This window comes from Cetorhinus maximus, chromosome 27 (assembly GCF_964194155.1).
Source record: "Cetorhinus maximus chromosome 27, sCetMax3.hap1.1, whole genome shotgun sequence".
Classification (NCBI taxonomy): domain Eukaryota; kingdom Metazoa; phylum Chordata; class Chondrichthyes; order Lamniformes; family Cetorhinidae; genus Cetorhinus; species Cetorhinus maximus.
The window spans coordinates 29,770,352-29,794,781 of NC_135905.1; the positions used below are offsets into that span (position 1 = coordinate 29,770,352).

The following is a 24,430-nucleotide window of genomic DNA, read 5'->3' on the forward strand; positions in this document are numbered from 1 at the left end:
TTTGTCTTTTCTTTTTATGCATTTTTTGTATATTTCCTGACAAGCAGCGTGCTATTTTCCTGATAAGAACATGCACAGCATTGATAGGTCTGGTTTGCTTTTGCTAGCTGATGGACTTCAGAACAGATGTTAGACCAGAACTCAAGGGGACATGTTAATATCACTAAACCTGTAATCCAAGACCCAGGCTAATGCTCTGGGAAGATGGATTCAAATCCCACCCCAGCTACTGGTAGCAATTAAATTGAATCTGATTAATTAAAAGATAATTATTTAAAAATTGAAACTAACCAAAAAAAAAATTTGGTTCCCTTTGTACGAGGAAGGAAATCAATTTTCCTGGTCTGGCCCATGTGTGACTCCTAACCTAACACATTGTGGTTGACTTTCAACTGTCCTCTGAAATGAGCTTGCAAGCCACTCAGTTGTAGCAGTTGGGGATGGGTAACAAATGCTGGACTTGCCAATGACACCCACGTCCCATGAAAAAGTAAAAATCAATGTCCCTGGGAGTGCTTCAGGATGTCTGCTGAGATTCGCAGTAAGCCACTGGGACTGTGTCCATATCTGTATGGGGTCCCTGCGAGTAGGTCCCTATCTGGGGGTAGTTTTTCCACATAGGAAAGTTTGAAAACAACCGTCTTAGATAACTCCAAATCTATTGTTTGTGCTTTGAAAACAAAAGGAAACATCTTTTATTTTCCAGGACATGGAGGATTGGTCCCATTGGTAGTTAGAATCAAGCTGCCTACTCTCTTAGCATATTTGCGTATGAATCATCACTTCACCCAAAACAATTTTCTCTGGGGAAGAGCTACCCAGTCAGCGGGGAGTCAGCAGGGAGTGGGAGAGGAAGAGGGACACACTGATTAATGACCCACTATCAACATGCAGAGGCATAAACACAAGAACAAAATCAAAGCCTCTAGAGACGTAACTCCTCCCTCAGGTACATCTGGACCCCGAGAGATCCCTCTACATTACAGGTATCCTTATGCTGGTGAACCCTCATTCTGAGCAACAGCAAACAGATCCAGCTGAGGAGCCTGTTAAGCTGCACCTGCAAATTATCGTCTCACCCACTCCCATTAGACACGATACCCCTAGGCGGTGCAGTCAATCACAAAGCCCCCTCAAGTCTAAAGGAAGAGGATGCAAGATGGAACATGCCTGTGCCATTTCCTCTGTAATTTTCTCCAGTTAAACTATATAATTACGAATGAGTCGATAGGCTCAAAAGGCAATTTTCAAAGCTAAGGGGATACGAACATACGCACAAACAAATTAGGAGCAGGACTAGGCCATTCAGCCCCTCGAGCCTGCTCCACAATTTGAGAAGGTCATGGCTGATCCAATTGTGGCTCAGCTCCACTTTCCTGTCTAGCCCCTATACCCTGTTGTTGGTCTTCATCTCAATGGGGCTGGAAGAAAATAAAAGAGTGGACATTAAGTTGTAATTGTTCTCTGCAGCTGAGAGCATGAGTCCTGAAGACCATGATGCCTGCCTGGTGCCAAGGTTAAGAACATCTCCTCAGGGCTGGAAAGGAACTGGGACAGGAAGGATCCATTTGTCATGGTCCACGTGGGTACCAACGACATAGATAGGGCTAGGAAAGAGGTTCTTCACTGGGAGTATGAGCAGCTAGGGGCTAAGTTGGAAAGCAAAACAACAAAGGTAATAATCTCTGGATTACTAACTGAGCCACAAGCAAATTGGCATAAGCTAGATAAGATTGGAGAGTTAAATGCATGGCTCAAAAACTGGTGTGGGAGAAATAGGTTTCGATTCGTGAGATTTCGATTTGTGGAACACTGGTACCATTATTAGGGAAAGAGGGAGCTGTACCATTGGGACAGTCTTCACTTGAACCATGCAGGGACCAGTGTACTGGCAAATCATATAACTAAGACTGCAGAGAAGCCTTTAAACTAAATAGTTGGTGGTGGGGGGGAGGGGAAGGGTTCATGAGACAAGAGATTTGAAAGGTTAAAAAGAAAGGACAAGGAAATAGTGCAGGGTAACGATGCAGGTAATGGTAACTAGAGTATGACGGGAAGGGACAGAGCGTACAAACGTAAGAGTGCACCAGCAAATACTGTAAGATAAAATGGTAAAAAGACTGAATTAAAGGCTGTTTATCCTAATGCACACAGCATTTGTCACAAGATGGATAAGCTGATAGCACAGATAGAAACAAATGAGTATGATGTGAGACATGGTTGCAAAGTGACCACGGCTGGGATCTGAATATTCAAGGGTATTTGACATTTTGGAAAGGCAGGAAGAAAGGAAAAAGAAGTGGGGTAGCTCTGTTAATAAAGGATGAGATCAGTCAAGTAGTGGGAAATGATTTTGGTTCAGAGGATCAAAATATAGAATCAGTTTAGGTGAAGATAAGAAATAGCAAAGGAATGAAGTCACTGGGAGGAGTGGCTTATAAACCCTCTGACAGTAGCTACACTGCAGGATAGAGTATAAATCAAGAAATAATATTTTTAAACAAAGGTACTGTAATAATCATGGGAGATTTTAATCTTCTTTTAGATTGGATGAATAAAATTGGCAAAGGTAGCCTGGAAGATAAGTTCATAGTGTGTGTTTGGGACAGTTTCTTAGAACAATATATTCTAACCAGATAACAGGCTGTTTTAGACTTGGTTATATGCAATGAGACAGGGTTAATTAATGACCACATAGTAAAGGATCATCTAGGTAAGAGTGATCATAACATGAAAGATTTTCACACACTTTCAGGGTGAGAAATCTGTGTCTGAAACTAGTGTCCTAAACTTAAGACAATTACAAAGGTATGAAGACAGAGTTGGCTAAAGTGGAATTGGAAAATAGGTTAGAAGTAAGGCTGCAGAGAAGTAGTGGTAGACAGATAAGGAGATATTTAATAACTCTCAACAAAAATATATTCCATTGAGAAAGAAGGACTACAAAAAGGATGCTGTGGTTAACTGAAGAGGTTAGAGATTATATCAAATTAAAATAAAAGATGTACAATGCTGCAAAGGATTAGTGTTAACTCAGAAGATTGGGAACATTTTAAAAAGCAGCAAAGGATAACTAAAAAAATCAAGACGGAATATGACAGAAAACAAAGAAAGAAATATAAAAACAGAGTGAAAGTTTCTACAAGTATATAATAATGAAAAGAGTAGCTAAAGTTAGTGTTGATCCATTAGAGGGTGAGACTGGACAATTAATAATGGCAAGCAAAGAAATGGCAGGGATTTTGAACAAGTATTTTGTATCTATCTTCATAGTAGAAGATACAAAAATCATCCCAAGAATAGTAGAAAAGTAGGGTGCAAAAGGGAGGGAGGAACTTAAAACAATCATGGTCACTGGAGTGCCAGTGAAAGGTCATTGCTCTCAGGGGAGAGGAACAAAAGGGAGAGAAATAAACTATAATGGGAGCAAATGAAAAATTAAGATTTGCATTGCCTAAAGCAGGCTATGGTGCAGCTGAAATATGCTTCTCTCGGGTCCAATGATGCATTTGTGCTTCAATCCTGAGGCTGGCAGTAGCCCCAAACCCTGTGACATTCGTGAAGGGAAACAGGGAGATGGTGGTTGTTGCTCCTCCAGCCACTGGAGGCAGTGTCACTGAATCAGAGTATCAATCAATACGCTGGGCCATAGCTTCAATTATGTGCAGGCCAATAAGAAATAACTTTGCAGCACACCTTATTACATCATCGAGACAGCCCAACTAGCTTTTCAACCAATGAATATACTTTCTTTTTGGAGGCCAATTGCTGTTATTATGTAGGCAAACTTGGCAAGATCCCACAAATAAACAAATGAGATGAATGTGTTGGTTGCATCTGTAGAGGAAAGAATATGATCAAGACATGAGGACAATTCATTCTTCTTGGAATACAATATTGCTAAGGGATCTCTTACATCGATCTGAACAATGCGATGGAACTTTAGTACAGTGTCTTATCTCAACAGTGCTGTACTCCTTCAATACTGCACCAGAATGTCAACCAAGATTATGTACCTAGATCCTGGAGAGGGGCTTGAAGTCTCAAAATCTCAGTTCAGCAACCCAGCTGCCCCAGCAGTATTGTTTCAGCATTGCTGCTAGCGTTTTGCCAGCAGAGAGAAGCAGACCACTTTGAGAACAGTGGCACATTGCAGAACTGTGTCCATTGCAAGGGATTGAGAAACCTGTTCCTCTTGCCTGGTGTTTGGGAATTAACTTTAGTTAAGGTAACTCAAACACGGCATGGCATTGGCTGTACTGCTCTACGCCGCCTCTCCTGGTTCCTTACACTGCACTGGTCTTAAACACATTGAGATCATTCTTTCCACTAGTACCTAGCTTTAAAATTCAAAACAATATGTTGCAAGTCCCCTAGCACCTTGTGAATAGCACACTTTGTCAGAGGACACAAACACATGAATCTAGTAACACAGGAGATGTTGGGTGAGAAAAGACCAAGGCACATCTACTTCAACTTCTCCCATCCTGGTGGTTGCAATCTACAATGAAAACTGAACTATTGAATGGTTTGAGTCAATCTCTATCAACTAATTTACAACAGACTCAGACTTGAGGCAAAGAAAGCTTTTGGAAAAATATAAAATTGCCTGTTCCTCCCAAGCATGTTACACTTACCATATGCCATGTCTTAAACTGTTAATATACAGCATCTCAAAACCAGGAGCCAGGGGGGATTTGTTCATTTATTTTTAGTTTATTTCATGCTGCTTGTTTTTTCTTTATTCTTTCAAGGAATGTGGATGTTGCTGGAATGTTCAGCAGTTGTTGCCCATCCCTAATTGCCCTTGAATTGAGTGGCATGCTCAGCAATTTCAGAGCGCAATTAAGAGTCAACCACATTGCTGTGGGTCTGGAGTCATATGTAGGCCAGACGAGGTAAGGATGGCAGATTTCCTTCCTTAAAGGACATTGGTGAACCAGATGGATTTCTACGACAATTGACAATCACAAAAGCACAACTGTTACAGTGCAGAAGGAGACCATTCGTCTCATTATGTCTGCACTTGCTCTCTGAATGAGCAATTCACCTAGTGCCATTCTCCCGCCTTCTCCTCATAACCCTACACATTCTTCCTCTTCAGATAACAGTCTAATTCCCTTCTGAATTCTTCAATTGAACCTGCCTTTACCGCACTCTCAGGCAGCGCATTCCAGACCTTAACCACTGGCTATGCGAAAAAGTTTTTTTCTCATCTCGCTTTTGTTTATTTTGCCGATTATTTTAAATCTGTGCCCTCTTGTTCTCCGTCCTTCCACAAGTGGGAACAGTTTCTTCCCCTGCGAGCTCCTCATGACTTTGAACACCTCTATCAAATCTCCTCTCAGTCTTCTTTCCTCCAAGGAAACAGTCCCATCTTCTCCAATCTATCTTCATAACTGAAATTCCTCATCCCTGGAACCATTCTCGTGAATCTTTTCTGCACTCTCTCCAATACCTTCACATCCTTCCTAAAGTGTGGCACCCAGAACTGGACACAATTCTCCAGCTGAGGCCGAAATAGTGTTTTATACAAGTTCAACATAACCTCCTTGCTCTTGTCCTCTATGCCCCTATTAATAAAGCCGAGGATACTGTATGCTTTACTAGCCACTCTTTCAACCTGTCCTGACACCTTCAATGACTTATTTTTCTACCCTTAATGTCACCTATTAGCACATTCCTTAGATAATATCACCACTGTCAACACCTCTTTGTCCTTTTGTCTATGACATCTTTTGGCTATCTCCACCTATCACTGGCCCTCTATCCAGCTCTACTTGACCCAATTTCACCTTGTATTTCAGCTCTCTTCTATTTTTCCTTAGTTCTGTTGAAGGGTCATACAGACTCGAAACGTTAACTGTGTTCCTCTCCGCAGATGCTGTCAGACCTGCTGAGTTTTTCCAGGTATTTTTATTTCTTTTTTTTGGATTTCCAGCATCTGCAGTTTTTTGCTTTTGACTTATTTTATACTGTCTCCCCATGTTCTTCCTTCCAAAATGAATCACTTCACATTTCTCCACACTGAACTTCATCTGCCATCTGCCACCTGTCCACCCATTCCACCAACTTCTCTATGTTCTTTTGAACTTCTACATTATCTTCCTCACAGTTCACAAAATGCTTCCAAGTTTCATATCATCAACAAATTTGGAAATTGTGCCCTGTACACCAAAGTCTAGGTCACTAATCCCAGTCAGGAAAAGCAAGGGTCCCAACACTGACCCCTGGGGAACTCCACTATGCACCTTCCTCCAGCCTGAAAAACATCCATTAACCACTACTGTCTGTCTCCTGTCACTCAGCCAATTTTGTATCCATGTCCCTTTTATTCCATGAGCTATAACTTTGCTCAAATGTCTGTTGTGTAGCACTGTATCAAATGACTTTTGGAAGTCCATGTACACCACATCAACAGCAGTACCCTCATCAACCCTCTCTGTTACCTCTTCAAAAAAACTCTGGCAAATTAGTTAAACACGATTTTCCCTTATGAAATCCATGCTGGCTTTCTTTAATTAGCCTACATTTGTCCATGTGGCTATGAATTTTGTCCCCAATTATTGTTTCTAGAAGTTACCCCACTGAAGCTAAACTGACTGGCCTGTAGTTGCTGGGCTTAGCTTTACACCCTTTGTTGAACAATGGTGTGGCATTTGCAATTCTCCAGCCCTCTGGCACTTACCTCCGAATCTAAGGAAGACTGAAAAATTATGGCCAGTGCCTCCATAATTTCCATTCTCTCTTCCCTCAGTGTCCTTGGCTGCATCCCATCCGGTCTTGGTGCCTTATCAACTTTTGAGTACAGACAGCCTATCTCCTCCTTTTCAATTTTAAATCCTTCTAGTGTCTGAATGACCTCTTTCACCAAGGCCTGGGTAGCATCTCTTTCCTTGGTAAAGACAGGAGCAAAGTATTCATTTAATACAAAAACAGAATTACCTGGAAAAACTCAGCAGGTCTGGCAGCATCAGTGGAGAATATTCATTTAATACCTCAGCTATACCCCCACCTCAGCTTATACCTCATACCTCGGCTTATACCTCAGCTTTGCCCTCTACCTCCATTCGTAAGTCCCATTTTTGGTCCTTGCTTGGCCCTACTCTTCCTTTTACCACTCTTTTACTATTTATATGCTTATAAAAGACTTTGGAATTCCCTTTTATGTTAGCTGCCAGTCTCTTTTCATACTCCCTCTTTGCTTCTCTTATTTGCTTTTTCACCTTCCTTTTGAACATGGTTCTCAATTGTACTTTCCACCTGACATCTGACATAATCACACTTTTTTTCCTTTGTTAATTTCTCTCTCATTTACTCACCCTACCTTTCCCTTTCAAGGGAATATACCTTGACTGTGTCCAATATACCTCTTCTTCAAAGGTTGCACATTGCGCAGCTACCGCTTTTCCCGCCAGCCTCTGACTCCAATTAATTCGGCCCAGATCTGTTCTTGCCCCATTGAAGTTGGCTTTCTCCCTGTTAATTATGCTTACTCTGGATCGTTCCGGGTGCTTCTCTATAGTCAGACTAAACCTAGTGATACAAGTGATAGCTCCACAGTCACCATTACTGAGACTAGCTTTCAATTTCAGATTTTATTAATTAAATTTAAATTCCACCAGCCATGATGGGATTTGAACCCATGTCACCAGAGCATTAGCCTGAGCCTCTGCATCACCAGTTTAGTGACATTACCACAATGATGCTCAAATCCTTTCTCCCCCATATACTTATTTAGCATCTCCTTAACCGTATTTATGCTATTTGACACAACTGTCAATGTGGCAGTGGGTTCCACATTCACAACTCTACGAATAAAGATTTTTTTTCCGAATGTTTCCTGAATTCCTTTTTGGATTTACCAGCAATGCCTTATGTTTATGATCTCTAATTTTGGACTTGCTTGCTTGGGAGAGGGTGGTGTAGTGGCAGATGGTGGCTTAGTTGTAATGTCACTGGGCCAGTAATCCCGAGGTCCAAGTTAAAGCTTTGGGGACACGTATTCAAATCCCACCATGATAGATGGTGGAATATGAATTCAACTAATTATTCTGGCTTTGAAAACTAGGTTCAGTAATGGTGACCATGAAGCTATCATCAATTGTCATAAAGACCCATCTGGTTCACTAATGTCCTTTAGGGAAGGAAATCTGCCGTCCTCACCTGGTCTGGCCTACATGTGACTCCAGACCCACAGCAATGTGGTTGACTCTTAACTGTCCTCTGCAATGGTCTAGCAAGCCACTCAGTTGTACTGGACTGGCGGTTCAAGAAGACAGCACACCATCACCTTCTCAAGGGCAATTAACATTGGGTAACAAATGCTGGCCTTGCCTGCAACACCCACATGGGTAACGTGTGCTCAGTACCCAAAACGTGACTACCTTAACTTTAGCAGAGGTTTAAAAAGTGGAAAAGATTTATTTCCATTTATCCTATCGACTCCCTTCATTTAACATCCAATATTCAATTTGTGACTGCAATAAAATTGGGACTTGACTTATTCACTCACCATAAGTTCCTGACAACAGCACAGAATCGGCAGATTCACAACTGGGTCCCTCTAGGCCTCATAAACAAGAGCAAAGCCCAGAGAGAGAGAGAGACAAAGCAGACACAAACAGGGCTGGATGTCAAACAGCAGGATGTGTGAGGCCGTCTGCAGCGGCAGTGAGAAAATTGACAACTTTGATCAGTTTCCATGCCATCAATCTCAGTCAGTTTGAGCATGAAGCTAATTTCTGTCAGTGCTCAGTGCCATAATGAAAAGACAGCTCAGTTATTAAATAAGAACAATCTAATAGCATATTCCCAGAGCTCAAGCAAAACACATTAGATCAGCAACAATTCTGCTCAATACTCTTAACTTCCTTTCCTTTTGCTTTCTGACTTTGTCACTGTTAACAAGTAATTAGAGTTGGTTTTGTTCAAAAGGGGCTGGAAGGATTTGAGTAAAAAAAAATCCAGAATTACAGAAGTCCTCTGTCTGGACATGACCAGCACCGATACAACGCTAATTGTTTCCCAGCAATCTTACCTTGAGCAGCTCCTTTGGGAAATCTTTCCCATCATTCAGTCCTTCCAAGTTCCCGATGAATTCGGAACAAGACATCCTCTTGCCAATATTCTGAGATCAGAAAGAGAAAAAGTTCAGACACAAAGCAAAAGAGAAAGCCTTCTGAGCTTTTGGGAAAACTATCTGTTCTCCCTTGGTCTTGTATGTGGTATGTCAGAGGCTGCACTGTAGTCTCCAGATCAGAAACAGGTCATTTAGTCCAAATGGTCTGTGCCAGTGTTTATGCTCCACACAAACCTCCTCCCACCCCTCATCTTAACCTTTTTATTCATTATTTCATGGGATATAGGCATGACTGGCAAGGCCAGCATTTATTGCCCATTCCTAATTGTCCTTGAGAAGGTGGAGGTGAGCTGCCTTCTTGCATCTCTACAGTCCATGTGGTGTAGGTACACCCACAGTGCTGTTAAGATTCTAAGATTTTGACCCGGTGACAGTGCAGGAATGGCGATATATTTCCAAGTCAGGATGGTATGTGGCTTGCAAGGGAACTTCCAGGTGGTGATGTTCCCATTCATCTGCTGCCCTTGTCCTTCTAGCTGGTAGAGGTCACAGGTTTGGAAGGTGCTGTCAAAGAAGCCTTGGTAAGTTGCTGCAGTGCATCTTGTAGATGGTAAACACTGCTGCCAGTGTGTGTTAGTGGTAGAGGGAGTGGATGTTGAAGGTGGTGGATGGGTTGCTTTGTCCTGAATGGTAACAAGCTTCTCAAGTGTTGTTGGAGCTGCACTTATCCAGGCAAGTAGAAAGTATTCCATCACACTCCTGGCTTGTGACTTGTAGATGGTGGGCAGGCTTTGGGAAGTGAGGAGGTAAGTTTCTCGCCTCAGAATTCCCAGCCTCTGACCTGCTCATGTAGCCAAAGTGTTTATACGGCTGGTCTAGTTCAGTTTCTGATCAATGGTTGTTGGTAATGGGGGATTCAGCGATGGTAATGTCATTGAATGTCAAGGGGAGATGGTTAAATTCTCCCTTGTTGGAGATGATCATTGCCTGGCACTTGTGTGGCGTGAATGTTACTTGCCACTTGTCAGCCCAAAACTGGATATTGTCCAGGTCTTGCTGCATTTGGAAATGGACTACTTCAGTATCTGAAGAGTCGCAAATGGTGCTGAACATTGTGTGATCATTAGCAAACACCCCCACTTCTGCCTTTAGAACGGAAGGGAGGTCATTGATGAAGCAGCTGAAGATGGTTGGGCCTAGGACACTACCCTGAGGAACTCCTGCAACAATATCCCGGGACTGATATGATTGGGGAAGAGTGTCCTGCAGTCAGCATCGCGGTGAAGCAGTCTGGGAAGAATGTCCTGCAGTCAGCATCACGGTGAAGCAGTCTGGGAAGAATGTCCTGCAGTCAGCATTGCGGTGAAACAGTTTGGGAAGAGTATCCTGCAGTCAGCATCGTGGTGAAACAGTCAGGGAAGAGTATCCTGCAGTCAGCATCATGGTGAAGCAGTCTGGGAAGAATGTCCTGCAGTCAGCATCACGGTGAAGCAGCCTGGGAAGAGTGTCCTGCAGTCAGTATCACGGTGAAGCAGTCTGGGAGGAGTGTCCTGCAGTCAGCATCACGGTGAAGCAGTCTGGGAAGAGTGTCCTGCAGTCAGCATCATGGTGAAGCAGACTGGGAAGCGTGTCCTGCAGTCCGCATCACAGCGAAGCAGTCTGGGAAGAGTGTCCTGCAGTCAGCATCGCGGTGAAGCAGTCTGGGAAGAGTGTCCTGCAGTCAGTTCTTGTTGAAAATAACAAGAATGACATCACAAGACAGCGTGAGAGAGCGGTGGAGAGATCAGAACCAGCGTGAGTGCGGGGAAGCTTCAAAAAGTGACGCCAGCACAAAGGTGAGAGCTGATTGGTGAGTCGTGGGTAAATGTTTTTCTCCAGTTTTTTCCTCCAGTTTTTCTCCAGTTTAAAATAGATTAAGCTAAGGAAAGATAAGGGTTCTAGTTTTTATTTAAAGTACATAAATAATTTAATTTTTTTTACTGTATTTAACTTAAAGTAAGGGTTTTTTTTCAACTAGAGGCATGGCAGGGCAGCTCAGTCCCGTGTTATGTACCGCCTGCAACATGTGGGAAGTCTTAGATGCTCCTTGCGCTCTGGCCGACCACGTGTGTAGGAAGTGACACCAGCTGCCGCTACTTGAGCTCTGAGTTTTGGAGCTTGAGCAACAGCTGGAGGCTCTGAGGTGCATCCACGAGGCTGATAGTTTCGTGGATAGCACGTTTTTAGATGTGGTCACCCCACAGCTTACAGAAGTGCAGACAGAGAGGGAATGGGTGACCATCAGTCAGAAGAAAGGTGTCAGGCAGGTAGTCAGGAAATCCCCAGGGTGCATCTCGCTCAAGAACCATTTCTCTGTGTTGGAAAACGATGAGAGTGATGGTTCCTCTGGGGAGTGCAGCCACGCTCATGGCACTGTGAGTGGCTCAGCTGCACAGGGGGGAGGAAAAAGAGGGGAAGAGCAATAGTGGTAGGAGACTCGATAGTAAGGGGAACAGACAGGCATTTCTACGGCCATAGACTTGACTCCAGGATGGTATGTTGCCTCCCTGGTGCCAGGGTCAAGGATGTCACTGAACGGCTGCAGGGCATTCTAAAGGGGGAGGACAAACAGACAGAGATCGTGGTACATATTGGTACCAACGACATAGGTAGAAAGAGGGATGAGTTCCCGCAAGTAGAATTTAGGGAGCTGGGAAACAGATTAAAAAACAGGACCTCAAAAGGTAGTAATCTCTGGATTACTTCTGGTGCCACTTGCTAGTGAGTATGGGTTAGTCCAGATGAATGCGTGGCTGGAGATATGGTGCAGAGGGGAGGGCTTTAGATTTCTGGGACATTGGGACTGTTTCTGGGGGCAGTGGGACCTGTACAAGGCGGGCGGGTTGCACCTGAACCGGAATGGGACCAACATCCTTGTGGGGAGGTTTGCGAGTGCTGTTGGAAAGGGTTTAAACTAACTTGGCAGGGGGATGGGATCCTGAGAGGAGGTTCAGCAGGGGGAGATGCACAGCCAAAATTAGAAGAGAGAGCAAGTGAGTCTGGAAGGCATAGAAATTATAGGCCAGTTAAGGCACAAGGGAGCTTGGCAAGGTTGGATGGTATTTATTTTAATGCAAGGAGTCTGACGAATAAGGCAGATGAGTTGAGGGCACAAATTAACACATGGAAGTGTGATGTCATTGCTGTCACAGAGACATGGTTGAGGGGCAGGATTGGCAGCTCAATATTCCAGGATATAGGGTCTTCAGGCGAGACAGGGAAGGAGGTAAAAGAGGTGGTATCACAATATTGATCTAGGAATCAATTACAACAGTAAGGAGGGATGACATCTTAGAAGGCTCCTCAAATGAAGCCATATGGGTAGAACTGAATAACAAAAAAGGAGCAATCACACTTCTGGGGATGTACTATAGGCCCGCAAACAGTCAGAGAGAAATAGAAGAGCAGATATGTAGGCAAATTTCAGAGAAAGTGTAAAAATAATAGGGTAGTAATAATGGGGGATTTCAACTTCCTCAACATTAACTGGGTTAGTCATAGTGCGATAGGTTTAGAGGGAGCAGAATTCTTAAAATGCATCCAGGAAAGCTTTCTAAGCCAATACGTAGAAGGTCCTACAAGAGACGGGGCGGTCCTGAACTTAATTTTAGGGAATGAAGCCAGGCAAGTGGTAGAGGTATAAGTTGGGGAGCATTTTTCATGTGGTAACCATAACTCTGTTAGATTCAAGGTTGTTATGGAAAAGAACGAGGATGGGCCAGAAATCAGAGTTCTAATTGGGGGAAGGCCAATTTTAATAAGATCAGATATGATTTGGCCAGAGTGGACTGGGAGCAGCTACTTTTAGGTAAATCTGCGTCAGAGCAGTGGGACTCATTCAAGAAGGAAATAGGGAGCGTACAGGGCCAACATATTCCAGTAAAGACAAAGGGTAGGACCAACAAATCTAGGGAACCCTGGATGTTGAGGGATATACAGGATTGGATAAAGAGAAAAAGGGAGGCTTATGGCAGATACCGAGGGTTCAAAATAGTGGAAGCCCTAGAGGAGTATAGAATGTGTTGGGGGAACTTAAAAAGGAAATTAGGAGAGCAAAAAGGGGGCATGAAGAAACACTGACAGGTAAAATAAAGGAAAATCCAAAGTTATTTTACAAGTACATTAAGAGTAAGAGGATAACTAGGGGAAGAGTAGGGCCCATTAAGAACCATAGTGGTAATTTGTGTGTGGAGCCAGAAGACATAGGTAGGGTTCTAAATGAATACTTGGTGTCGGTGTTCACAAGTGAGAGGGACAACGTGGGTATGGAAATCAGGCAGAAGGACTGGGATATAATTGAAGAAATTAACATAGAAAGGCAGAAGGCTCTAAGTGGTCTGGCAGGCTTAAAAGTAGGTAAATCTCCAGGCCCGGATGAAATGTATCCCAGACTGTTGAGTGAGGCAAGGGAGGAGATAGCAGGGGCGTTGGCAATAATTTTCAATACCTCTCTTGGCCACAGGAATGGTGTCAGAGGACTGGAGGACAGCCAATGTGGTACCTTTATTCAAGAAGGGAGGAAGGGATAGATCAGGGTACTATAGGCCAGTCAGTCTAACCTCAGTGTTGGGGAAACTATTGGAAGCAATTCTGAGGGATAGAATTAATCTACACTTGGAGAGGCAGGGATTAATCAAGGACAGTCAGCATGGTTTTGTTAAGGGGAGGTCATGTCTGACCAATTTGATTGAATTTTTCGAAAAGTTGACCAGGTGTGTAGATGAGGGCAATGCATTTGACATAGTCTACTTGGACTTCAGCAAGGCTTTTGACAAGGTCCTGCATGGGAGACTGATAACGAAGGTAAGAGCCCATGGGATCCAAGGTTATTTGGCAAATTGGATCCAGAATTGGCTGAGTGGCAGGAAGCAGAGGGTGATGGTCGAGGGGTGTTTTTGTGACTGGATGCCTGTGTCTAGTGGGGTTCCACAGGGTCCAGTATTGGGTCCCTTGCTGTTTGTGGTATATATAAACGATTTAGACTTGAACATAGGAGGGTTGATCAGAAATTCGCAGATGACACGAAAATTGGTGGGGTGGTAAATAGTGAGGAGGATAGCCTTAGAATACAGGAGGATATAGACAGGCTGGTCCGATGGGCTGATCAGTGGCAAATGGAATTTAATCCGGATAAGTGTGAGGTGATGCACTGGGGCAGGACAAACAAGGCACGGGAATACACGATGAATGATAGGACCCTGGGAAGTACTGGGGATCAGAGGGACCTTGGTGTGCATGTTCACCGGTCCCTTAAGGTAGCGGGACAGGTAGATAAGGTGGTTAAGGCGGCATATGGGATACTTGCCTTTAATAGCTGAGGCATAGAATATAAGAGCAGGGAGGTTATGCTGGAACTGTATAAAACGCTGGTTAGGCCACAGCTAGAGTATTGAGTGCAGTTCTGGGATCTGCATTATAGGAAAGATGTGATTGCACTAGAGAGAGTGCAGAGGAGATTTACCAGGATGTTGCCTGGGCTGGAGAGTTTTAGTTATGAGGGGAGATTGGATAGACTGGGGTTATTTTCCCTGGAGCAGAGGAGATTGAGGGAGGACATGATTGAGGTGTATTAAATTATGAGGAGCATAGATAGGGTAGACAGGAAGGAACTTTTCCCCTTGGCGGAGGGATCAATCACCAGGGGACATAGATTTAAGGTAAGGGGAAGGAGGTTTAGAGGGGATGTGAGGAAGAATTTTTTCACCCAGAGGATGGTAGGAATCTGGAACTCACTGCCTGAAAGGGTGGTAGAGGCAGAAATCCTCATAACATTTAAGAAGTATTTGGATGTGCACTTGCGATGCCATGGCAAACAAGGCTTTGAGCCTAGTGCTGGGAAATGGGATTAGAATAGTTAGGTACTTGTTTAACCAGCGCAGACTCGATGGGCCGAAGGGCCTTTTTCTGTGCTGTACACCTCTATGATTCTAATCACAACCATCTCCCTTGTGCCAGGTATGACTCCAACCTGCGGAGAGTCTTACCCCCTGATTCCGATTGACTCCTGTTTTGTTAGGGTTCCTTGATGCCTCACTCGATCAAATGCTACCTTGATGTCAAGGGCAGTCACTCACCTCCCCTCTTATGTTAAACTCCTAAAAGCATTTCTTCTAAAAGGATATGTGTTCATAATGAAGTGACAAAATGCAAACAGACCAATGAACCCTTAGACTAGGCTTGTAGTCCCTCAAGTATAGAAGTTCAAGGGATTATCTAATTGAGGTAGTTTAGATGATTAAAGGGATTTAGAGGTCAGGTGGAAAGAAACTATTTCCTCTGATGGTGGGGAAGTCTAGATCAAGGGGGAATAACCATAAAATTAGAGCCAGGCTCTTCAGGGGTGATATCAGGAAATGCTTCTTCACACAAAGAGTCGTGAGTCTTTGGAACTCTCTTCCTCAAAAGGCGGAGGAAGCAGAGTCTCTGACTATTTTTAAGGCAGAGGTAGATAGATTCTTGATAAGCAAGGGGCTGAAAGGTCATCTGGAGTAGGCAGGAATATCGAGTTAAGGTTACAATCAGATCAGTCATGATCTTATTGAATGGTGCAGCAGGCTCGAGGGGCTGAGTGGCCTACTCCAGCTATGTTCATACAGAAATCGGGAACTCTTTGCCCGAAAAAACTGTTGAGGCTGGAGGTTGAATGAAAATGTCTTAACTGAGAACGATTGGTTTATGTTGTGCAACCCAGGGTGGGTAGATGGAGTTAAGATAGAAAACAGTCACGATCTAATTGAATGGCGGAAGAGGCTCAAGGAGTTGAATGGCCTCCTCCTGTTCCTATCCAGCTTTGACTGAACAGCCTAATCAACACCTTGCTTCAGCAATGATGAGTCTTTGTTCCAAGGCCATCAATTTAATTGGAGAACATTTGGTTGCTATTGGTTGCAAAGTCACCAGTGAGTTCACTGTCCAGTTAGATGAAGTTGAACTCAGCTCCTGCAGAGTTATTAAAATGCTGAAGCCCAATTACTGTACTGTTGGTGATGGTTACTCCCATAACAACATTGACTCTGCATGTGTGGAGTTAGGAAGCTGAGGTCATGTTGGAGATACCAATCTTCATCACCACTTATTCTGTGGCCAGCAAGACCTTTATTTAAATGATTGGCAGAATATAAAATTATTCAGGTTGGTGACTTTAACAAGCCAAATGCAGCATCTTACATTAAACTCTGCAAGATATATTTCCTTTACTGTTTGGGATGTTCCCCATGGGCAACATGTGCTCAGTACCCAAACGGTGACTACCAGAACTTTAACAGCGGTTCAAAGTTTGGAGCAGAGACTTTAATCAGTGCCACAAGTTTGACAAACCTGCTTCTTTGCATAAATTAGCCAAACTCCCCTCATGGGGAGTCAAGACCAAGGGTGATCTTCATCTGAAATGCAGTTAGAGGCCAAGCCATATTTGGAAAAAAGCACATATTGAAACTGAAGGAGGCCATTCAGCCTAATGAGCCTCCTCCACCATTCAATTCGATCATGGCTGATCTATACCTCCAATTCCATCAGTTCCATATCGCTTGATACCCTTATATTGAGTGTACAACACAGAAATAGGCAATTTGATCTAACTGGTATACACCCAGTTTGTGCTCTACAAAGGCCCTCTTCCACCCTACTTCATCCAAATCTATCAGCATATCTTCCATTCCTTTCTCCCTCACTCACATTCTGGCTTTGCCTTAAATGTGTCTATATTACTCGCCTCACATTCTCACCACTCTCCGGGTAAAGTTTCTCCTCAATTTCCTCTTGGATTTATTAGTGAATATCTTATATTGATGACCTTTAGTTTTAGACTCCCCCAAACAAGTGGAAACAGTTTCTCTGCCTCTACCCTATTAAACCTTCTCTTTATCTTAAAAAACCTCTATCAGGCCACCCCAGCCCACCTAACAAAAATTGACCAACCACCGTCTTAAAAACTCCATTTGTCCTCCAGCATCTATAGGCAGAGGAATCCAGATTTCGACTGCACAGATCCCCACTTTAAAGTCGGAATTTTTTTTTAATGTTTACATTTCTAACCTTTGTTCTGGCATTCACGTTTATAAAAGGAACTGCCTACTTCATGAGGCATCTCAGTAGAGGCAACTAGGGGAAAGTCAGTGCTATAACAGGACATCTTCATCCAGGGTGTAGCAAGGACAGGAAGAGGAGACGAAAGCGAGCTAGAATGCAGTGCGTAAAATAAAGCAGGTTTGCAACAAGCTGAAGCCCCATTTGTGGTACAATATTGTCAGTCTTCTATCCCAAGCCTCGTTCTCCCACTCTGTGTTGGTACTTACATGCCCATGAAGATCCGTGTTAAGCAGCATCAGTGCGCAAGTAAGTGTGTGTATACCATCTGCAGAAGGAAAAAAAGAGCCAGACACAGGATGACTGGAATGTATAGTACCAGAGAGAGACACTGGCCCCCAATCCCAAAGTTCAAGAAATCTCTCACTGCCATCAATCTCTCACAACCACACACGTTTCTCATGTCAGAAAGGTATGCAGCTCCCGGTTTTTTAAATTTATTCTTTCATGGGACCTGGGTGTCACTGGCATGACCAACATTTGTTGTCCATCCCCTAATTACCCTTGAACGCAGTGGCTTGCTAGGCCATTTCAGGGGCAGTTAAGAGTTAACCACGTTATTGTGGCTCTGGAAACCAAACAAGGGAAGGATGGCAGATTTCTTTCCCTAAAGGGCATTCGGGAACCAGATGGCTTTTTACAACCATCGACAATATTTTATGGTTATCATTATTGAGACTAGCTTTCAATTGCAGATTTTATTAATTGAATTTAAATTTCACCTGCTGTGATTTGGTGGGATTTGAACTCATGCCTCCACAGCATTAGCCTGGGCCTCTAGAATACAAACCTAGTGATGTTACCACTATACCACCTCCCTGTTAAATAGGTCAATGTTCCCCACCTCTAGCATCCCCCTACACAGAATGATTCCCAAAGCATCTGTTTTTGGTAAAACAAAGACTAAGGGGTCATATAGAGATGCTTAATACTATGAAAAGGCAGGACACACAATAGTAAGAAACAGATCATTTACAGTGTTCATGGGGTATGGAATGAAGAGCAGATTAAACGCAAGAGATTTAGGACAGACAGCAGGAGAACCTGTTTGAATTTTTCTTTACAGAGTGTGGTAAGGTCTGGAAATGCACTACCATAGTTAGTGAGTGAAGCAGAACCAGAGTGATAGCTCGTCAATGTGTTGCCTGAGCACAGCACTGCAAATCATCCATTCATTTTACAAACCATTCAATTTTCAATTTCGTCCATCACCACGGTGATTGCTGCTCCTTTTATGGCAGTTTTTGTGCCCAGTCAGCAAATGAAGAACATATCCCTGTTAGGAGCAAGTTGTTCAACTCCTCCAGCCATTTTTTGACATTCAATTAGATCCCATCTGATCTGTATCTGAACTTTATCTAACCGCCTTGGTTCTGTAACCCTTTAATACCCTTACCTAACAAAAATCTATCTACACCCTCATGTCAACATTTAAGAATAGGCTAGATACATGAGGTTGAAGGAAGGAGGGGGAATAAAGGAATTTCAGAATGGGGCAAGGTTACAGGATATGGTCTACTGTTTGGGTGGAGCATAAGCATTTACGCAGGTTGTCGGGGCTGAATGACCTGTTCTTGTGCTGTAACCTCTACGTAATTCATTCCCCAATGTATGAGGGAGTTAAACCTCCTCCGTGTCTGAGTCTGAGCCCAGCTGATTTGAACGTTTGAGATTCTGTTGAACAATCTGTTTTAACATTAACTCTTCAAGAGAGTGAGCACAGAATTCAGTCCTGAAAATTAGGGACAGAAAGTGGTGGAAAATCTAAACAAAAGGCTCACAGTGGGATGGACAACTTTGAAATTGTAGGAATCCAGGAACGACGATCCTGTTACATAGGGAATAAGATTATTTATAAAGGCACTAAATACACTCGGATGTGAATAAAAGGCTGACATTTTATTGAGGAATTTAGGCCATTTCTAGTAAGAATAAAGGGAAACTGTGGGAATGGATTTATTTAGAAGGATTGAAAATTTACAGCACAGAAGGGGGCCATTCGGCCCATTATGTCCATGCCAGCTATCCAGACTAATCCCATTTTCCAACTCTTGGCCCATAGCCCTGTGGGTGACAGGACATCCGGTGCACATCCAAGTGCTTTTCTTTCATACTGTGAGGGTTTTTGCCTCCACCACCCTTTCACGCAGAGAGTTCTAGACCCCCACCACCCACTGGTTGAAAAAAAAAATGATCCCTCAACTCCCCCCTAATCATTTGGCCAATTACTTTAAAGCCAAATCTCCTAGCTATTCACCCTTCCGTAAAGGGAAATAGGTCCTTCCTATCCACTCTATCCCGCCCTTCATAATTTTAAACCGCTCAATTTAATCTTCTGTCTGCCTCCCCATTCCAAAGAAAACAACCCCAGCCTATTCAATCTTTCCTCAGTGTTAAAATTATTGGCCATGCATCCTCATAAATCCTGTAAATCTCGTAAAACGCATAATAGAATAAGCTTACCCGAGGGGACACATAAATGAATGGAACAAACCTGGAGAGGCTATCGTTTTTCCTTAACCCTCAAACTGCCCTCCAGTTCACCCATCTGCCCTTTGCAATGAAGTATGAAATGGTCCACCCACTGGTAACTAATGTGGGACTCTCATTTCGAGCGGCCTTAAGGGTTTGTGAGTGGGGGGAGTGGAGACGTTCACACTGATGCTACTGGAGTTTATTTTCTAGGATTGTAAGTGAGCAGGAGAGCAGACTCTGGTAGGATTGCACTGACAGAGGTTCCATCACCAGGCCTCCCAACTCCAAGTGCCCCACATCCAGTTAATCAGCTTCCTTTGCAACCCCCAACCCCACCCATCACCAATATATTTATAACTCATAAACAGAAGAAAATGAAAAAAAACAAACACATTTGGTTCTGAAGCCCCCTATGGATTTGTTCCTGGGATTTCCCACAGCAGTGTCCAACTTTAACTCCTGGAGACTCCAGGCCAATCCTTGAGGGTTGGTAACCCCATGAATGGAGCATGTTTTTACACAGGTAAAAAAGAACATCAAACCATTTTCCTGCCAGGGCTTGTTTGTTTTCGGTTGCAGGGAGAGTACTGATCATAAATCGGCTTCCCACGTTTACGCTGCTAAAAGCGGATCCTTTAACTTGATGAGTAAATGACAGGCAGGATTTTCCTGGTGCCAGGGTGGAAGGCAGAGAGGCGGGGAGGTGGGGAGCTGTGTGAGGAGAGCTTCCTGACGCAGTCTCGCTGCCGGGGATAGTTTCCCAGCGGTGGGAGCGGGTGCAGCCTGGCTTCCCACTGAATAGAGGCAGGCAGCCAATCTAAACAATTAATGGCCCTATGAAAGGCGATTTTACCCTGCCAGTGGCATTTCGCTGGTGGTGGAGTGGCCTCATACCCCTCCTGTTTCTCAGAGGCTCCATTCCCCCCCTCAAAGCCGGGGCTGTGGACTCCCACTGCCCCCTTGTGGCCGCGGGCTCCCACTGCCCCCTTGTGGCCGCGGGCTCCCACTGCCCCCTTGTGGCCGCGGGCTCCCACTGCCCCCTTGTGGCCGCGGGCTCCCACTGCCCCCTTGTGGCCGCGGGCTCCCACTGCCCCCTTGTGGCCGCGGGCTCCCACTGCCCCCTTGTGGCCGCGGGCTCCCACTGCCCCCTTGTGGCCGCGGGCTCCCACTGCCCCCTTGTGGCCGCGGGCTCCCACTGCCCCCTTGTGGCCGCGGGCTCCCACTGCCCCCTTGTGGCCGCGGGCTCCCACTGCCCCCTTGTGGCCGCGGGCTCCCACTGCCCCCTTGTGGCCGCGGGCTCCCACTGCCCCCTTGTGGCCGCGGGCTCCCACTGCCCCCTTGTGGCCGCGGGCTCCCACTGCCCCCTTGTGGCCGCGGGCTCCCACTGCCCCCTTGTGGCCATCCAGAGGAGCCTGCCTACTTTGCCTTTCCAAGTTTTAAAGTTTTTTTTATTTCCCTCTCCACCCTCTCAATGGCCTACCTGCCCCAGCAGCAGCCACCCCCGATCGGGCCGGCAGCATCTACATCCCGCCAGCCATCTTTAATTGGCACAGGAACTACCCTGTTTCTTGGGGGGACTGCACCTACCCTCTGCAGAGATGGCATCAGGATTGCACTGGTGAAATCTGTGTGAAAAGTGGATCAGCACTCGCTCCCTCTCCTGTGTCTCTCCCATTAGTGCAAACTCCTTCAGGAAAGCTCTGCAAAGACATAACAGAGGCCTTCACTTTGTCACATATTAAAATTGCTCCATCCCTTCCCTAAGGCCCATTCATGGAACAGTTTGAGTGCCTCACGTGTGCGTTAGACGGCAGAGCAAAGATGCAACAAAATCTTTTATCCTGCAAAGGGTTTTGCGCCCACTCTCGCTACCTTCTCCAAACTGGGGAATTATACTGACAGCCTTCTCTCACCTTGACTCATTCTACATGTTGACTCTCTGGAGAATGTTCCCTCATCAGCTTGTTTGCAAATGGAGAAATAACACTGGAGGGGGAATTGTGTTGGTCTGTTGGCCATGGTGGGCAATTATTCAAAATAATCCCTTCTCTTTCTTGGGACCCAGCTGCTGCGCCACAGATGCTTCTAGTGCAGACTGGATGCAGGGGTGATGTTTCTTCTGGCTGGGGGGGGGGGGTCTAGAACAAGGTGTCACAGCCTCAGGATACGGGGTAGACCATTTAGGACTGAGATGAGGAGAAACTTCTTCACTCAGAAGATGGTGAACCTATGGAATTCTCTACCACAGAGGCTGTGGAGACCAAGTCACTGAATATATTGAAGAAGGAAATAGATAGATTTCTGGACTCTAAAGGCGTCCGGGGTATGGGGAGAGAGTGGGAGTACGGCATTGAGATAGAGGATCAGCCATGATCATCTTGAATGGCACAGCAGGCTTGAAGGGCCGAATGACCTACTCCTGCTCCTAGTTTCTATGTTCCTATGTTTCTAATGCCCCCTCCGAGTTTCCCTGAGAAGGTGGTGATAGGCTTTTTCCTCTCTGCACTGCAGTCCTTGTGGTGGTAATACTCCCTCGCTGGTATGAGGTGGGGAATTCCAGCATTTTGATCCAGTGATGACCATAGAGGTCCAGGTTAGGGTGGTGGGACTTGGGGTTGCCGACCCCCCAGGACTGGCCTGGAGCCTCCAGGAGTTGACGATTAATCTCTTAGACACTGTCGAGTGCACAACCCAGGAGGAAAATTGTAAAGGGCGTTTAAAAAACGCTGTGCTTTTTTTCTACCAGTCTTTGTTTAATAATTATAAAAATGTTTGAGGCAGGGGACAAAGGACTGAGTGTGGCGGCTGGAGATGGAGGAGTGGTGGGTGATGTGATGACCCCTCCTGGTACACACCCAACCACAGCTGGCAACTGTGGGGAGCCTTAAAGAGAAACTACCTGTGGTACTGTTTCCACAACATAGTTGCCTCTTCTCAAGGGTAGAGGACAGTGAGACAGGGACCTGCTGCCAGAGTATTAGGGATCCTGGCAAATGAATCAGTATTCAGGGTGTATCTGGAAAAGTACCAATATTTCCAGGGGGTCCCTGGGAATGTGCTAACATTTAAAGGTGGTTCCTTTAGTGTGTTGGTGTGAGAACGGAAAGGGGGCCAATGAGGAGTCATGGGGGCAGCACGTCAATACTTTAAAAAGGTTCCCGATGCTGCAAACCATTTCATTAAAATGGTAGGTTTCCATCCAAGGGTCAAGCGCCTCCAACCACATAGCACTCCTTTGGTACAGCACTGACGTCTCAGCTTAGAACGAGTGTTTAAATCCTGGAGTGGGGTTTGAACCCATTCCGCTCTGACACAGAGGCACGCGCGTTCCCCAAACCAAGCCAAGCTGAGTCACACAGCTCTCACAATGACCCCACCACAGACAATGTGCAATTTGTAAATTGGCCTCCACAACAGTTGGTCTGGATGTGTCACCCCTGCACCTGAAGGAGCACCAGCAAAGCCTCTGCTGTGGCACATCATCAGCTCTGTGATCCGATGGCCTTAATCCTGGCGTTCCAAAAAGGATGATGCATTCAGCTTCTCAAAAACCATTTGCCAAGATGGCGTTTGTAAGAGCAGGGATGACTCATTCGAGAACTCGGGCTAATCGCCCACAAATGTTGATGTTTTTTCATGGCATAGAGTCCGCTCTCATGAAGACTTCAATACCAGCAGAAAGGAATTTTCAGAACATTGAATTCAGACATTCTAAACGTTGGAATGAATTTTATTTGGAATTTGAAAATAACATCATTAAAAAAATAGGAGCAGGAGAAGGCCATTTGGCCACTCGAGACTGCTCTGCCGGTCAATAAGGTCACAGCTGGTCTTATTGTGGCCTTAACTCCACTTTCCTGCCACCCCCCCATAACCCTTGACATCCATGTCAGTCAAAAACCCATATAACTCAGCCTTGAATATATTCAATGACCCCAGTCTCCACTGACCTCTGGGATAGAGAATTCCAAATATTAACGACCCTCTGAGAGAAGAAATTCCTCCTCATCTCCGTCTTGAACAGGAGACCCTTTATTTTGAAACTGTGGCTTAAGTTCTACATACCCCCCATGAGGGGAAACATCCTCTCAGCATCCACTGTCAGGATCCCTCCTCAGAATCATATATGTTCCAATATTATCATCTCTCATTCTTCTAAACTCCAATGAGGATAGGCCCAACCTGCTTAACTTTTCCTCATAAAACAAACCCCTTCATCCCAGGAATTAACCTGGTGAACCTGAACTGCCTCCAATGCAAATATGAACCCCTCTTAAGGAGGGAGACCAAAACTGTACACTGGGAGCAGGGTTTTACCTCCCACAGGCGGGCGTACACACCACCCGATCAGGCGTAAAATCATGCGCGATGACGTTGGGCGAGTGTCCCGACATCATCGGGCACTTGCGTGATCTTTCGGTCGGCAGGCGCGGGCAAGAGTCAGCCCCACGCCCGGCGACAATTAAGACGCCTCTTAAGGCCTTTAAGCAGGTAATTCACTTGTATTTTTCGCTGCCTGTCCAACTTTACGGTTGGCGGGCGGGTGAATAGGCCAGGCGGCCTTTACATTTCTTACAAAACCTCATCCACGGGGGAGCTGAGGTTTCCAGAAGTAATTTTTTTTTTTTAAATGTTTAAACATCATTTTAAACATGTCCCTCTTCATGTGACTGAGTCACGTGCGGGGACATGTTTCCCTCATTTTTAAAATGTTTATTTCTTGTGTCCACAATTCTTCATCTCCCTGAG

The 24,430-nt window shown here is 44.9% G+C and overlaps 1 protein-coding gene across 8 annotated transcripts in view; it reads right to left on the minus strand.

Annotated features, from left to right (window-relative positions):
• LOC144668683 (PH and SEC7 domain-containing protein 1-like) overlaps window positions 1-24,430 on the minus strand; it is a 159,271-nt gene that overhangs the window by 36,723 nt on the left and 98,118 nt on the right. For 7 of the 8 annotated variants that reach the window (XM_078530986.1, XM_078530988.1, XM_078530987.1 and 4 more), the window contains 3 exons: window positions 21,269-21,381; window positions 17,416-17,474; window positions 9,041-9,130 (listed from right to left, as the gene is read on the minus strand). In XM_078530986.1, coding sequence (XP_078387112.1) covers window positions 9,041-9,130; window positions 17,416-17,474; window positions 21,269-21,381 — 262 coding nt within the window. The remainder of the gene's footprint in view (window positions 1-9,040; window positions 9,131-17,415; window positions 17,475-21,268; window positions 21,382-24,430) is intronic. The other variant, XM_078530993.1, reaches the window with a different exon arrangement.